This window comes from Gouania willdenowi, chromosome 4 (genome assembly GCF_900634775.1).
Source record: "Gouania willdenowi chromosome 4, fGouWil2.1, whole genome shotgun sequence".
Lineage (NCBI taxonomy): Eukaryota > Metazoa > Chordata > Actinopteri > Blenniiformes > Gobiesocidae > Gouania > Gouania willdenowi.
The window spans coordinates 12,674,627-12,689,558 of NC_041047.1; the positions used below are offsets into that span (position 1 = coordinate 12,674,627).

The 14,932-nt window shown below is 40.4% G+C and overlaps 2 protein-coding genes across 3 annotated transcripts; one reads left to right on the plus strand and one right to left on the minus strand.

The window, feature by feature from the left end:
• The first annotated feature begins 425 nt into the window (after window positions 1-425).
• LOC114462515 (angiopoietin-related protein 4-like) lies at window positions 426-2,982 on the plus strand. Its single transcript, XM_028445408.1, is given in 8 exon segments — window positions 426-930; window positions 1,148-1,258; window positions 1,371-1,458; window positions 1,799-1,912; window positions 2,006-2,101; window positions 2,191-2,250; window positions 2,253-2,459; window positions 2,551-2,982. Coding segments are annotated over 8 exon segments (1,293 nt in total). The 5' UTR covers window positions 426-483; the 3' UTR covers window positions 2,721-2,982.
• A 651-nt stretch (window positions 2,983-3,633) lies between these two features.
• LOC114462514 (dipeptidyl peptidase 9-like) lies at window positions 3,634-14,514 on the minus strand. Of its 2 annotated transcripts, XM_028445407.1 has the most exons (21): window positions 14,420-14,514; window positions 14,178-14,268; window positions 12,896-13,143; window positions 11,336-11,448; window positions 11,043-11,204; window positions 10,782-10,950; window positions 10,448-10,558; window positions 10,054-10,185; window positions 9,810-9,871; window positions 9,626-9,726; window positions 8,435-8,612; window positions 8,182-8,344; window positions 8,030-8,109; window positions 7,610-7,762; window positions 7,218-7,353; window positions 6,972-7,117; window positions 5,775-5,921; window positions 5,532-5,684; window positions 5,048-5,190; window positions 4,212-4,323; window positions 3,634-3,894 (listed from the first exon to the last, which is right to left on the minus strand). In XM_028445407.1, exons 2-21 carry the CDS (start codon window positions 14,231-14,233, stop codon window positions 3,802-3,804), a joined length of 2,658 nt encoding a protein of 885 aa, XP_028301208.1. In that variant the 5' UTR covers window positions 14,234-14,268; window positions 14,420-14,514; the 3' UTR covers window positions 3,634-3,801. The 2 variants fall into 2 exon arrangements, with proteins under 2 accessions (XP_028301208.1, XP_028301207.1); XM_028445406.1 differs by having other exon boundaries at window positions 8,030-8,344.
• Window positions 14,515-14,932: the final 418 nt, after the last annotated feature.

A 14,932-nucleotide genomic window follows, 5' to 3' on the forward strand; every position in this document is an offset into this window, starting at 1 on the left:
TATTTTTTTTCCATGAACAAAGATTTTTAGAAAAGTTTGGTAACTTATGATTAACATATTCAACTTTTTTCTTTTTTATCCATTCAATTTTAGGATCAAAACACACAACATTCAAATAACCACCTTTTCGACCTGTTAATTTTATAATCCCGACAGTAAAACCTTTAAATATTTGACAAGAAATGTGTTAAATTAAGGGTGTACAATTAGAACAATGAACTGCCACATACTATGCATAGAAAGAATCACATCTGTGACTCCAATACATCCAACCTGAATTCCTGTCACGTTCTCCCAGCAGTGAGTGCTTAACCAGTAATTCAAACCATTCATTGCATCATAGCACGTCCTCTACTCATGCACCCCCTCCTCCGCCTCCAGGAGCCAATCAGAAGAGTCCATGCTGCAGGCTGAGCTATAAAATCCTCACAATGCCATTCACTGCAGAAACACAGAGACTCAACAAGCCAAGCAGAACCAAAGATGAAGACTCCTCAGCTTCTCCTCCTCCTCGTCACCATCTTGGTGCACGTTGCCTCAGCTTTCCCATCAGACCGGAGAGGCAAGGAGAAGTATGCGTCCTGGGATGATGTGAACGTTGTGGCCCATGGTCTCCTGCAGCTGGGACAGGGCCTGAAGGAGCACGTGGACAAGACCAAAGCCCAGATGAGGGACGTGAACGCCAAGTTTAAGGCCTTCAACGGCTCAGTGGTGGAGCTGGAGAGGGTGCAGCAGGAGCAGAGAGAAGCTCTGAGAACAGAAAAGGAGGAGAGCGAGAGACGGGCAGCCGAGCTGGCCCAGGAGGTGAAGGTGAAGGTGGAGGAGGTGCAGAAACACACGGACGACATTCAGTCAAGGATGGAGCGGCTGGAGGGGCTGCTGACCAATACAGAGGTGGAGAGCACCGAAACACAGCAGTCCACCACTCAGGTGAGAGAAAAGAATGGTTTTCATCCTCAAATATACACAATGAACACACCAACATCATATTTGTCAAAGCTGCTCAACAAACTGTAACAAAAAAGCTCCAAATGAGTAAACACAGTGTGTTCAAGGACAAGCATCTCTTTAGAATTCTATGATCTAAGTAAGTAAGACATGATGCTGCGGTGCTAATGAGACGTTTTCCTTTTTTTTCCGTTTTCAGAGGCTGGTGGCAGCTCAGAGCAGACGCATCGACCAGCTGGTGGAGAAGATCAAGCAGCAGCAAGACAAGCTGGAGAAACAGAGCCTTCACCTTCAGGCGCTGCAGAGCAAAGTAAGTCAGGAAGCCTCAGACCAACGAGTCTTAAGATGACAAAAACTGCATGAAATCGAGAAGAAAAAAGCTCTGCAGACGTCTGACTTTTCTCCTACGTGCTTTATTGCAGGTCGCCAACAAAAGAGTGAAATCTCACCGACGCAGAGATGAAGAGACGGCCCTGAGAGGCGAGACAGAGCCGATCCACGACAGAGAAGGTGATTTCTAATGTTTAAAATATCAGAGTTTTGAAAGCAAGATTTGAAAAACACTGAAAACTCATCATTCGCTTATGTACTAGAAAGCATCTATTGCTACACTTGGTGACCTTTGCTCCTGAGTTTTATTACCATTTATAGTCTCAGTCTTTCACTCATAAAAGGGACGTGAGAAAAAACATGTTTCACCTTTGCTCCAGTGCTTACAGTGTTTGCATTGCTGGCAGTGTTTCTCACAAACAGTTCAAAGATCAGACAAAAATCAGGACAGCAGTTTTTTAACACACCTGCAGTGTACAGAATGCGAAAACTGACGTGGCATTTTGTCGTTTGTCTGCAGGTTTGGCCAAAGACTGTCATGAGCTGTTTGTCCGCGGGCAGCGATTAAGCGGCGTTTACACCATCCAGCCTGAGAGCTCACATCCCTTTGACGTCCTCTGTGAAATGACCTCAGGTATAAGACGGAGAACAACTTCATCAAATAAAAGATGAAATATCAAGTCAGGGATGTTTTTTTAACATGACTTCTCCTCCTCTGTGTCCTCAGATGGTGCATGGACCATCATCCAGAAACGTCATGATGGATCCCAAAACTTCAACCAAAAATGGGACGAATACAAGAATGGCTTCGGCAGCCTGAACGGTGAGAAGAAGCCTCCTTCCTCCAACATATGTGACAAACCCGATAAACACAAGCAGAATAAAATAATCTGATCATTCATCCTCTCGCAGGCGAGTTTTGGTTGGGGCTGGAAAAAATCCACTCCCTATCCAAACAAGGCCGCCACATCCTGCGGTGGAGCTGTCGGGTGAGAACGGACAACAGCAGAAAGCGAGTTATCAGTTCCACCTGGATGGAGAAGAGCAGAAGTTTGCTCTCCATCTACAGAAAGCTTCTCCATCGCTGCTGCAGGAGAAAATGGCAGCTGGAATCCCATTTTCCACCTCTGACAGGGACAACGATCTCGCTGCAGACACCAACTGTGCCGCCATGCACTCAGGTATGACAACTTACATAATGGCTCATGATTAAATCGCATCCACTTAATGTGCGACAGTTGTTTACCGAGCTTTTCGTTCTGGTGTTTGCAGGCGGTTGGTGGTTCAGCGGCTGTGGAGAGTCCAACCTCAATGGGAGGTATCCCAGGAGAAAACATCAGACCAGGAGACAGAGCAAGAGCATGTTTTGGCTGAGCATGGAAGGACAGCGCAGCTCTCTGAGGACCTCCGTGCTGAAGATTGCACCAAAATCTCACCAATGAGCAGAAACCAAAGCTACTCCAGGAATGGACATGTTTTATTGTCCCCGTGGTGCTTTGTTCACTGAATGATCCCGTTTTTTTTATGCTGTGCTATAAGAAGTCATTGTTATCAGTCATATTGACCGTTCTGATTCCCTCTGTGAGGGTCAAAGCTCTGATCTTTTAATAATTCAGTTTGAACTACTTGAGAATTCATGTATGGTTTTTACTTTGAACGTTTTTATATTTTTGATGAACATTAAACTTTTATTAAGTAAATAAATCCTTCCTGTGTTTTTGTCTTTGTTATAGTTAAAGGCAGGTTGGTTTCTCTCCAAATGTCCACATTTCCTCTGATAAGCTGTTATGTAAGGTGTGCACTTATTGTGCAAGGAGAATCGGCTCGTCCACCTGTCTCACAGCTACTCTGTAAGAAGTCATACATTACATGCAATCTGATCACGGTGTTCGTCGTTATGTTAGTATGTCTCCTCAACCAATCAGTGGTCTGCAAACATCTATACTGACAAAATAAAATAACTAAGAAAACATGCAAGCTCCCCTCAGGAAGACAGAGATTTAAAAGGTTTTCCTCGCCATGACGAGGCATTTTACTCCCCTGCTCACCTATCAGGACAATATAAGGATGCATTAGGTTGCTGAGAATAAAACAATTAAGATGTATTAAAATAAAGCCTTTATATAGTTCATTTCAGTGTATTTGAGTATGTATCCACTATAGGAAGCTCATTCATTTATAATAGTTATTATAATATCAAATCATTTGAAATCAATTTATATATATATATGCATTTCTGAACATTTAAATAAAACATGCTAATTCTCAAAGTAGACATCATTGAAACAAATAATCAAAGAAAAAAACAACACAAATGAGCTCTGAAATGGACAGAATTAACAAAATCTTGACCGGTTTTGGACAGTGAGCTACAGAAGCTTTAGTTACAGCTCTGATTAAACAGTGCCCCCTGCTGGTTTAAAAAAAAAAGCACTTCATCCTCACAGTTAACAGCATAAACTCATTTGAGATTAGATAATAATGACGTATGGCATTAAATAGAAATAAAGAAGGCAGGGCTGATCAGAGGTTCTGCTGGAGAAAGTGCAGCAATGTCACCTCATAATGTTCTCTAGACTCTGGGCTCCTGACGTTGTGTCGCTCACTGGGATAAATCTGGAAGAAAAGAGGAAAACACTTACTGTGGGATGAATCCACTTCATTAACAAGCCTGCGATTCTTTCACCCACAAAGGACAAAAATTGAGAACAGGAAACATTTTCTTGCTACATAAAATCTACACAGCCTGCTTTTCCTTATGGCCTTTTACTAGAAGACACATGGCAACATTTACACAATGCCCCCTCTGCAGGCTGTAAAGGAAGTAGCAAATTAGGTCGTTAATAGTGCAGGACACTGCAGATCAAGAAAAACTTCCCATATCCTTCACATATCATCATCCCATTATTCTCTTTATTACTCAGACATCCTACCTGCAGGCTGTATGGCTTCCCTGCTTGGATTAGTTGAAGATACCAGGAAGTTGGTGTGAAAAAATGCACATTTCCATCTAGAAACCCATGAAGGATCAGCAGCCGGTTGGGCCTGGGACAGCACATTAACACATTCATTTAAAATAGGAGAATGTGCTTAAAACAAACATGTATTTTAAAAGATATCTAGAGCTTGGTTTCTTTTTCTGCTCCTTGAGTCTTTTATTGGAGAAATATTTTTTTTAATCCCCCAAAATCATCAGTGCCACAACGCAACACAAAATGAAAGTGCATACAAATACAAACTCCACAACACGGCGACCGTAACTCAGGTGGTAGAGGGGACGTCTTCTGATTGAGAGGTTGGGGGTTCCATCTCAGTCTATACCTGTGTCCTTGGGCAAGACACTGAACCCTAAGTTGCTACCAGTGATTGACTAGTGTCTTGCAAGGCAGCTCATTCCCATCGGTGTGTGAATGGGTGAATGCGCTATGTAATGCACTTTGAGACTACTTCAGTGTAGGGATAAACCTCTGTATAAATCAAGTCAATTCACCATTTACTACGAACGCTCACAATACGAACGCAGTCCAGTAAAAATCCACAGAGACAAGTGACGTTGACACGTTTGTGTCAGGGCCCGATTCTTTCCGTCATTCTTGTGGATTTTTATCGGACTGCTTTCCTGTTGTGTTGTGAGAATTCGTGTTGTGGAGTTTGTATTCGTATGCGTTTTCGTTTTGTGTTGGGTTGCGTTGCGAGCTTTTATGGTCACCTTAGAAAATTACCCTGAAGACATAAAATAGGAAGTTTGTCAAATGGTGCCAGTTCTCACTCATTGGGAAGTTTGTCAACGTGCATAGCAACTGAACAGGCTTCGTATCCTTCTTGGTTGTTTTCAGGTGTGTCCAAAAGTGGTTCTGTGTATCTGGCGTGGTACGCTGTCCACAGCGTCACTGGAGCTCCAGCAACAGCCACCTGATCCACAAACGGCACAACAAACACTGGATTCATGCGCACTTTGAAAGTGAATCTAAAAACCCAGGCAGAATTCACATCGTGCAGCTTCACCTTCATTAAAGCATCACCAAATGTAGACGCAATCAGAGGTCATTCAAATGTCCTAATGACTAAAAAAAGAGGATGAAAGGTTTGTTTATGTCAATATTAATTGCAAATAGATCACATTCCACTGTGTGGTCTGTATTTGGCTCTGGATTCTTAATAAAAGAAATAAAAAACTGTCCTGCAAAGATGAATGTTTCAGAAATGTAATCCTGTCTAAACATATTTCTGTTGCCGTCTTTGTTGTGTTGTACCTTAAAGATGTCCGGTTTGTAGATGAGACCCATTAGTGAGAGAAATCCTCCATACGACCAGCCATGGATAGCAACACGCTTCAGATCCACAAACTTGTACTTGTTGGCGATGAAAAGCAAACCTTCCACCAGGTCTTCGACCTCCACCTGACCCTGGATGGAGATGCATAATAAAAAAGCACAAAACATCAGTTCAGCTAGAGTACAGATCTATAACATAGAGTCTGATATAATTTCTATTACCATCTTGTTCTTTACAACTGCTCTAAACTTGAGCCCTCTACAACAGCAGCCCTGCCCATCGATGACCAGCACGACGTAGCCCAGAGAAGCCATTGTGCTCAGGTGCGAATATTTCACTGCTTTATACGAGTTGTTCACCAACTGCACCTGGGAGATGAAAAGATACACCTTCATGTCAACAAACCAGTGAGGTTCATCAGTAGTCAAATTAATCATGTTCAAAAAAAAAAAAAGACAAAAAAACCTTGCAAGGGTAATTCAACTAAAAAAGCACAAATTAAGACCAAAACAAAATGAAACAAATTTGATGAACAGACTAGTGCTGCATCTGCAAGTGTTTTGTTTTTGTTCCAATTATACTAAAGGCAGTGGCTATCCGACATATCAATATACCGACATTCTACCTGTACATAGCACCCCTCATTGGCCAGTTTAGGTAATGTGATAGGTCACGTGACTAAGACGCTAGGGTTAGCTAACCCTCAATGCTAACCCTAACCCTTGTACTTCGGTTTGCTATTAATATGTAGATTCTTAAAGTACGTTACAGACATGCTACGTATTTATGAATTGTTGTAATCATACGTAGAGCTTCTCATTGGCCAGTACTTCTGTTTGCTATTAATACGTAGATTCCTAAACTATGTTAGAGACAAACTAACCCAAACCCAAACCCACATTACGGACTACTTAACCCAAACCCACGTTACGGACTACTTAACCCAAACCCACGTTACGGACTAACTAACCCTAACCTTCTGTGGATTTGAATTTCTTGCCATCGTAAATTTGTATGTGTATTGCTTGTTCAGTCATTTTTTGTCTGTACGAAATGGTCACATGACTTCCGGTAATGTCATCGGCCACGTACAATTAGCAATTAGTTGTCCGTACGTCTACGTACGGCTAGCCACTTTGTATTTCTAAAAGACTGAATTTGTTACTAATGTAAAATGTTTTTGAATCAATCGATTTTATTCAATGTTTCTCTAAGTAGGGTGAAAAATAAAGCACGTTGCATTTCTAAAACATAATTTACAATGTTAATTTTAAACCACAAATGCACAAAAATCTAATCTTTCCACTAATAATGAGCTAATCTGCTCTAATCTTCAACTTTAAATCTGTCAGTGGGAAACACTGCCACACAAATCTGGGTAAAAGTTAGCTGAAAATAAAAAGAAATGAACGTTCTACCTGAGGACTGCCGTCAACAAAGAGGACGGTGGGATGCTTCCTGCCAGTGAGGAGTTTGTGAGGTTTGTACATCATGCCATATAGCTCAACGCCCGACTTTCCAGTGAAGCTGAAGATCTCCGTAGGAGGAGAATCAAGCGGGAAAGCTGGAAATAAATTCGTAGTACAGTTATCAATCTACATGCACTTAAACCTGCCTGTTCTGTATTCTAATAACTGAACACACACTACTGTATTAGATCATACTGGAGGATTCCATCATGCTCGCCCAAAACTCCTGCTTTTTGTGCAGCTGGTCTCTGTTGGAGCTGCTCAGCTTGTAGATGTGAACACATGGGGCACTGGTTAAACTGCTGCAACGGCTGATAAACATGTCAAAGGACTGTGGGAGAGGAAAAAAGGACAGAAAACACAGCGTCAGCAACTGTAGCTGTTAAAGATATTTGTGATTTAGAGCAACACAAATACACAAAGACTCCAGAATGCAGAAACAGAAGGATAAGCACACAGCTTAAACTGTACCTGATTATAACCACAGTATTTATTCACCTTAACTGGTGCTGAGTCTAAAGACTTATTCTATCTCATACATTTGCACACACACACAGGGCTGGTGTGTCATTGGGATCAGTGTGTACCTGGCTCACAGAGCAGCTGTGGGAAAAGCCTGCTTTGGTCAGTCGGGTTATTTCAGTGGGTGTCTCATAACACACAACGTAGAGATGGTGCTCCAAAGGAGAGTCTTTGGTCCCATGGAAATATACCAGCTTTTTCCCTTCATCCACTGAGATCTAATATTTGGAGTGAAATCGCACACAAAATTTGATCTTAATGGGTTTGCTTATCTGGAACAGAATAATAATGGCTAAGTTTAATAAATATTATTTTGTGTTTGTTGAAACCTGAAAATAATAGTACTTTCTGTTGCGTTCAAAGCCGAGTTTCTGTCTCATGTTGGTCTATGTGTTGGTCCTTCCTTTATCACTAGTGCAACACTCATATTGGAGTTGTCTTTTTGTCAAACATTTTACAACATGTAACAATAAATGTGAAATAACCTTTACTCCACGGTTGGAAAACACCTCCCACTCTCCACTGGTCAGTGTCACTTCCTCTTTGACGGGACTCTTGAAATCATCTGATAAAAGATGAGGACTGGCAGTAAAATGTTGACTCATGGTTAAAAAATGACAGGTACACATTGTGTCACCTTCAAAGTGTGTGTATCCACTGGCCCAGTGATAGCGGCCTCGCTGTAACACTGATGTGATCTTGTATAAGTGGCAGAAGCCTGTTTTGGACTCATTAATGGTGATGAAGGTGATTTCACCATCGCTGGTTTGGATAAAAGGGTAGAAGAAGATGTTGTGAACCTGCAGAGCAAACATTCATGTTTGAAAAAAGGTCGTTAAGAACACATGAACATCTCAAACAGTTTTTGTTGATATGCTTAATGTACTCACATTGATCCAGATGGTGTTGGTCTCCTGGTAGATGATGAAGGGCTGGACTTTTTCTTCGAGAGAATCCAGACTCTCCCGTCTGCTGGTTTCATTCTGGGCTGTAGGAATAAAGAGCTGTGGAGGCAGCAGGACTAGCTGGAGATGCTGCTGCTGTCGGTTCATCAAGGCTGCCCATGCACTGAGGAGATCAAGATGAAGAGTTAAGACTAAGTGTGTAGCATTTACAAAGGGTTTAACACTCCTTTAAAAAAGTGTTGTCACGGCAAATAACTAAAAATTTTGCCCTGACAGTGTCAATCCACAGAAAGCTCCAATGCACATTGAGGTTAACAATGGTAAGATTTACCCACTGAGATCATTGTACAATATAACGTTGCTGCTAAGATAATAGATTAACTAAGGCAGGGGCATCAAACTCAATATAGTTGAGGGGACAAATACAGAGCAGCTTGATCTCAAGTGGCCCACAGACTTTACCTGGGAAAATTTGTCGTTATTGTGCCCTAGATTGCACATCTACGTATAGATAAAATACTAAATATTTAAGAAACCGACAATATCCTAGCAATAAGTGACAGATATCAGTCCCAACAGGATCTTCACTTTAAATTTCCTAGATTTTGTGACCAATTTCAATTAAACTAAGTAATTATGTAATAATTACAGAAAAATCAAAGGATTTTGTAAGAATTTTGTGTTTTTTCAACAGTTTAACATAAAAAATGACTGCAATTGTGATATAAGCATCGTGAAAACTGTGAGCCCCTGTAAATATTGTTGAGTTTATTTTACACAATGATTCATGTTTCCTCTGTCATTTTGACTTTCTCCTGTGGGCCAAATGGGATGATCCAAAGGGCCGCAATTGACCTCCGAGCCATGACACATGTTAACTAAGGGACTCAGTCTAACTGTTCGACAAATCAGTTGTCTTTTTTTCTGTGTTTAAAAAATAATGATAATTCATTTATTTTACTGTATATAGCAAAATTGAGGGTGGGCTCCAGGATGATACCAAATTGTCGAGCCAAGGGGGAGGTAATGATGGTTTGTCTAATCATCAAAGGTTAGTGGGATGGGTCTGGAATTTCAAAGGGTAAATTTGATGGTATTAGCAATTACATTTTGATTATGTTGAGTGGGAAGACATTTTCTTGCAGAGATGCAGGTTTTGATGCGTTGCAAACTCACTATTTTCCATCTTTTGTCCAACCAGCTCTGGTGATGTACTCAGCAGAGGGAAATAAGGAAGCAAAAGGCACCGGCAGCTCTTTTTCCTGTGTGCTGACAATCTGTGGGCCAACAGCATCAAGCACAAAACACTACAGATCGCAAAACCCGTGATCAATCAGATTGATTTGAAGGGAAATCTTACATTTCCAAACCTGTCCGTCTTGATTTCTGCAATTTGGAGAGTGACGGCAGGATTTCTACTGCCTGCGAAAAAACGGAGAGAGAGTGAGAGAGAAGTCATAATATAAGCAAGGACACTCATGTCTTTAAAATCACTTTATCAACAGAGATAAAAAGGAAAACAGAGCAAAAAAGTTGTCTCTGCATGAGTTTTTAATTTGTACACTGTCAGCAAAAGTTATTGGAAACAAAAACGGCCTTCAGACCTGCTCGCGGGTATCTGCAAATATCCATCTTCTGACGCGTCTCCAGAGTTGGCGATGGAACATGTATGATGTCGACTTCCGACTCGTCCACCACCTCATACAAAATCTGAAGAGTTTTCCCTCCATCTGCCTCTGAGTCCATGAAAAAGAAGCACAAAAACCACATTATTGCATTGATACAATTATCCATCTCAATAGGTGTTTCAAAAGGCTTGAACTCTGGGTTAAAGCTCAGACAGATATTCATTTGTGAGCAAACACTGGAATGAAAGCTATCAGAGGACTATCTTTCCAGAAGTCAACTCTCAAGTTCTCTAAAAAAAATCCCAACTTTTAACAATCAAAATATGAATGCATTAACTTTGAGTGAGTGACTCTTTTGAGTCACACTCACCTTCACAAGCTGCTGGAGACCACCAGTAACCAGTGAAGTGATCAAATTCTTCCCGAGGAACAAAAGAGGCCACACCGGCAGATTTTGTGTTCTCATTTGGGTTATCAGCTCCTGAAATAAAAAACAAGTACACAAATAAAAAGGAGCACTGAAGTTGACATGTTGACCAAAGGTAGAGAAAAGGATTAGAGCTTTGCCTCAAGGCTAGATTTTTCAGGGAGTGTACAAACGTCCTCTTTTCTTTCAGAGATAGAAAGACTATCATAAGGAGATGGAAGCCAGACCTATGAAATTGACTTATGATCTATTTTTAATCATTTGTTTTAGTTCTGACCTCTATGGCAGAAGGTGAGTCTTTGCTCTTCTCCCGTCTTGACACTCGTCACCCAGATGTCGTTGTTGCTAATGAACCCAATGAAGTTTGGGTCACTGGTGCAGATTTTTGGGTCTATACGTGGGCCTGGAGTCTGGCTTGTAATCTCTTTGGGAATCATTGGGAGAGTCTAAAAACACGGTGAACGCAACACTAAAAAGAACTCAGCAATGAATAACAACCCATTGAATGTGTTTCTACAGAATGAGAACATAAGCTCACAGTGAAGCTGCCGTTTGCACCGTCATGGCAGTAATAGAGGCTGCTGTCGTTGGCCTGAAACAGGAAGAGGCCACTAGATTGGTGATAGTCGTAGGAAGTGCTTCCTGATGCCCCCACATGGAACTCAGTCTCTGGAGAACAGTTGTTGTTGTCAGGGCTGGCCTAAGGTCAGAGGTCAGAGAGGATAGGAGGATCGGAGTCCAGGTCAGGGATAGTTCAGTCGGAAAATGAAAAACAAATTGTTGAACTAGATTAACTATTGCAGCAACGAATCATCAGTAAGTAAAACTAACCAGAAAACACTCCAGCAGTGGTTTCCAAGACAAAACTGACAGACCTTCTTTACAGACAGTCTTGGGAATGTCGGAGTAGAACAATGAGTTTTCCCGACTGGCATTTGGCATTCCTGTGAGAACAGAGGGCATGTAAAGAACCTGTAAACAGTGGGCAAAACCTGCAGAGTAGCAGGGAGATGTGATTTAAAGAAGTTAATTTTAGAAAGGTGAGGCAATATTTAGATTGGTGCTGATCTTTGTTCGTTGTGTTCACCATATGCAGCCATAAAAAGACTGGGAGGGTTTCACCCTATACAGGACACTAGCATCACAAGGTGAAAGGACATGTAAATAATCTGGAGGCTGCAAGCTAAACTGTTGATAAACTATTCAAATTCAGGCGCAGAAGTAACTCTCAAACCATTTAAATCATATTCTTGCTGGACCACCTACTGCCATCTATTGGCTTGGAGGAGTGTTTAAATTAAATGTCTTAAATTGGGAAACTTTCAGCCCAGTCTCATGGAGTTTGTAAAACTATGACGAAAACGACTGTATAATTTTATGTGTGGCAACACAGTTTTCTCATATTTTTTGTGCTGCAGGGAACGTCTTTTTTTGTGCTGCGTGACATGAGTTTTTGTCGTGCTGTGCGGCATATATTGTATAGAGCTGCTGGGTATAAATCACAAACTTATGTATGTCACTGCGATTTATCACCTTACCCTAACCCTCCAATTCTGTATTTCTGTCATGTGCCTAGGGACTACGGATGTATATTAGCCCTGTGGCTATAATCAGGCATGTAAAAATTTAAATTAAAATAAAAAAATTAAATAAAAAAAAGGCATGTTTACGTCAGTTTTTGTTGTTTCAATGCAGATGTTCATTAATGTGCATTATACTTATCAAATAAATAAATAAATTGATAAATCCTAACCCAAACCCTAAATGAAATGTTCCAATACGACGTAATTGCACAAAATCAGTTCCAATCAAGCTTTGATGTCGTGTCCAGCAGCACAAAAAAATGCTGAGGTCTTTCCTTTTTTTTCCAGACAAAGGCACATTTCCCTGTGAATTAATGTTGAAACTGTTGATATCAGAAAAATTGCATGCAGTAATGTTAGCAAAACTCATATTTTTGAACCAAACCAAGTTAAATTGGACACTACCGTCACTACACAGCGTTGTCAATAAAGGGCCACTATTCAGCAGAAAACTCTCTACCACAGCTGCAACTGCATAGAGCCAGAAAACATTTGCATGAAAAAAGCATGCCCCTGCTTGAGCTTCACTTTTTTTTTTTTTCCCAACACACACTGACAGCAGCAGCTCAATAGAATTTAATGGAGTGAAAGCAAACGGAGGCCGACACCTCTTGACTCTCCAGCTGCTTCTTCAAATTATTCACAGAGGCCTGTTACTTTCTAACGCAACTGAAAGGAAGCTTCTGAATTGGTAAATCAAGGATCAATACCAGAGAAAAACATCTGGTTATTTATTTATTTTAAAATAACAACTTTCTGCATGTTTATATCTCAGACCCTGCCTTGGTGTCACACCTCAGATTCTCACCAAGGTAATAGACACGGTGGGAATGTGGACTGGCCTCATGTTTCTGCACAAACTGAAAGTCACGTGGCATCTTGTTGACAAAAGCATTGGTGTTTTTACGACTTGAGTGGATGATCCTGCGAAGATCATCCCACGAGTGCTTCTTCACATGGAACACTGAGGAATTCACGTCCTCCATCTCCACCACCTCTGTGCTGTCTGACAGCTCGTGCAACCACGTCATGGATGGAAGGGCCTCTCTTACACAGCTGAGACAGAAACATTAATACAAAAGGCTTGGATGATAAAAAATAAACACACAGACCTTAAGAACAGATGTAAACAAAATGTGTTGACCTTCGAAAGCTCAAAAACAGTTCTTTCAGCTTGATCTTGTAGGAATAGTCAAGGCTCCTGGACTTTCTTGTTTTATTCGCCAAGGAGGTAATGTTTTTACCGGCATATGTGTTTGTTAGCAGGATATCTCAAAAGGTTCTGAACAGATTTAAAAGAAATTTGGTGAGCTGATGAACAATGTCAAAAGGAAGGAGTTTGATTTCGGAGATGATCTGGAAGGTACTGTAGATACAGTATCCAGAATAAGTTATCGGAATGTTAAACGGATTGAAAAGAAATTATTTGGTGAGTTGATCTAAACTTGACAGAGGTTTGCGCTCTCTGAATGTTCTTGTTTCTCAAAGATAATTAATCTTTGCAGAGGTTTCTTCAGTTTCCTGTTTATTTTTATTTAATTAACAAATATTCTTCATCATCTTTCCTTTTTCAAATAATTTTATTCAAATTATCCAATATTTTTGTTTTATTATCTTATAATTTTATAAAACAATTATATATAATTCTACATTCTGCTTACTAACTTTGGATGCGGGTTTTTTTTTTGCATCGTTTTCAACTCATCCATTTCTGTCCTACCTGAAATGGCACTACCTCAACCTTTTGAATCTTATAGTAGATTCCCTTATCTTATATACACCATTTAACCTAATTTGATTAAGTCTTTTAAGGACACACTTGATAGCAACAACAAAGGGCAAAAAGAGATGAGAAGCTCTGTTTAACCTAAACCTAAAGCAGCATAACTAGAGAAAGTCATCACTTAAAGTCTGAAATGCTCCAACTTCAGCAAGTTTAAATGGACTAGCGCAAAATTTCACATGCTTCCATTTGGTGTTTTTAACTCATTTTGCACTCAGATTTATACTACATACCAATGTCAGTTGTTTCTTATAGATCACAAATCATCATAAAAATATTTTCGGTACGATCCAGCATATTTTCTTACCTTTTCTGTCCATCCTCTATTTTGCCTTGAACTCTGAGCCTCTTTATTCTGTGCATTAATTGCTCAACAACGCTGAACCAGACCTGGCACACTGTGAAACATCACAAAATAAACGAGGTTTGTTGCCATTTAACACAAAGTCAACTTCATGCACATTTTAAACCCTGTTCCAACACACAAGCAGATTTATAAAAGTACACATAAATCATCAGAAAGAAGATTAAGTTCTCAGCCAAGCTCACGTGAAAGCAACAGTTAAACAGTTACTGAGGTTGCTGCCTCGCTCCTGCCACGCGTCTCTGTCCTGCTTCATGGAGGAGCTTCAGCTGATCCAATGTTCCAGCTGTCTGCACTCAAGTCTCAGCGAGCGGGACTGGGCTGCACGACTCCAACACTTAAACGCCACCATCATCAACATGGCAAATTTGACAGCATCTTTCCACATTTTACTGCAGGACTAAGTGAGGCCATAATCATCCTGATGAGATATGAAAGAAGCTTCTTCAATGATATTAAGCAGTTGGTGGGATTGTTCAGGTGGTCTTAAACTGCAGACGATATTTTGTCTACAATTATCAGTTACAAATGTTTAATTCAATCAAAACAATTCCAAAATATTTGGGCAAATGTAGTACTTTTAAATACATTGCCAAATATTTTGTGAAAAAATAGTCCTGTCAATTTCATTTATAAATATTTAAACCAACTTTGATTAAAATAAAAAATAAAATCAACTGTATATTTAGTAGCTTCTT

What these genes read in the sequence shown, in the direction of transcription:
- LOC114462514 (XM_028445406.1), bottom strand. Translation starts at nt 14,233, where the DNA reads ATGCACAGAATAAAGAGGCTCAGAGTTCAAGGCAAAATAGAGGATGGA. An exon ending in TTGCAGATACCCGCGAGCAG is followed by an intron (nt 9,872 to 10,053) that starts GTCTGAAGGCCG and finishes GTTTTTTCGCAG; the next exon opens with GCAGTAGAAATCCTGCCGTC. An exon ending in TGGACAAAAGATGGAAAATA is followed by an intron (nt 8,613 to 9,625) that starts GTGAGTTTGCAA and finishes TGATCTCCTCAG; the next exon opens with TGCATGGGCAGCCTTGATGA.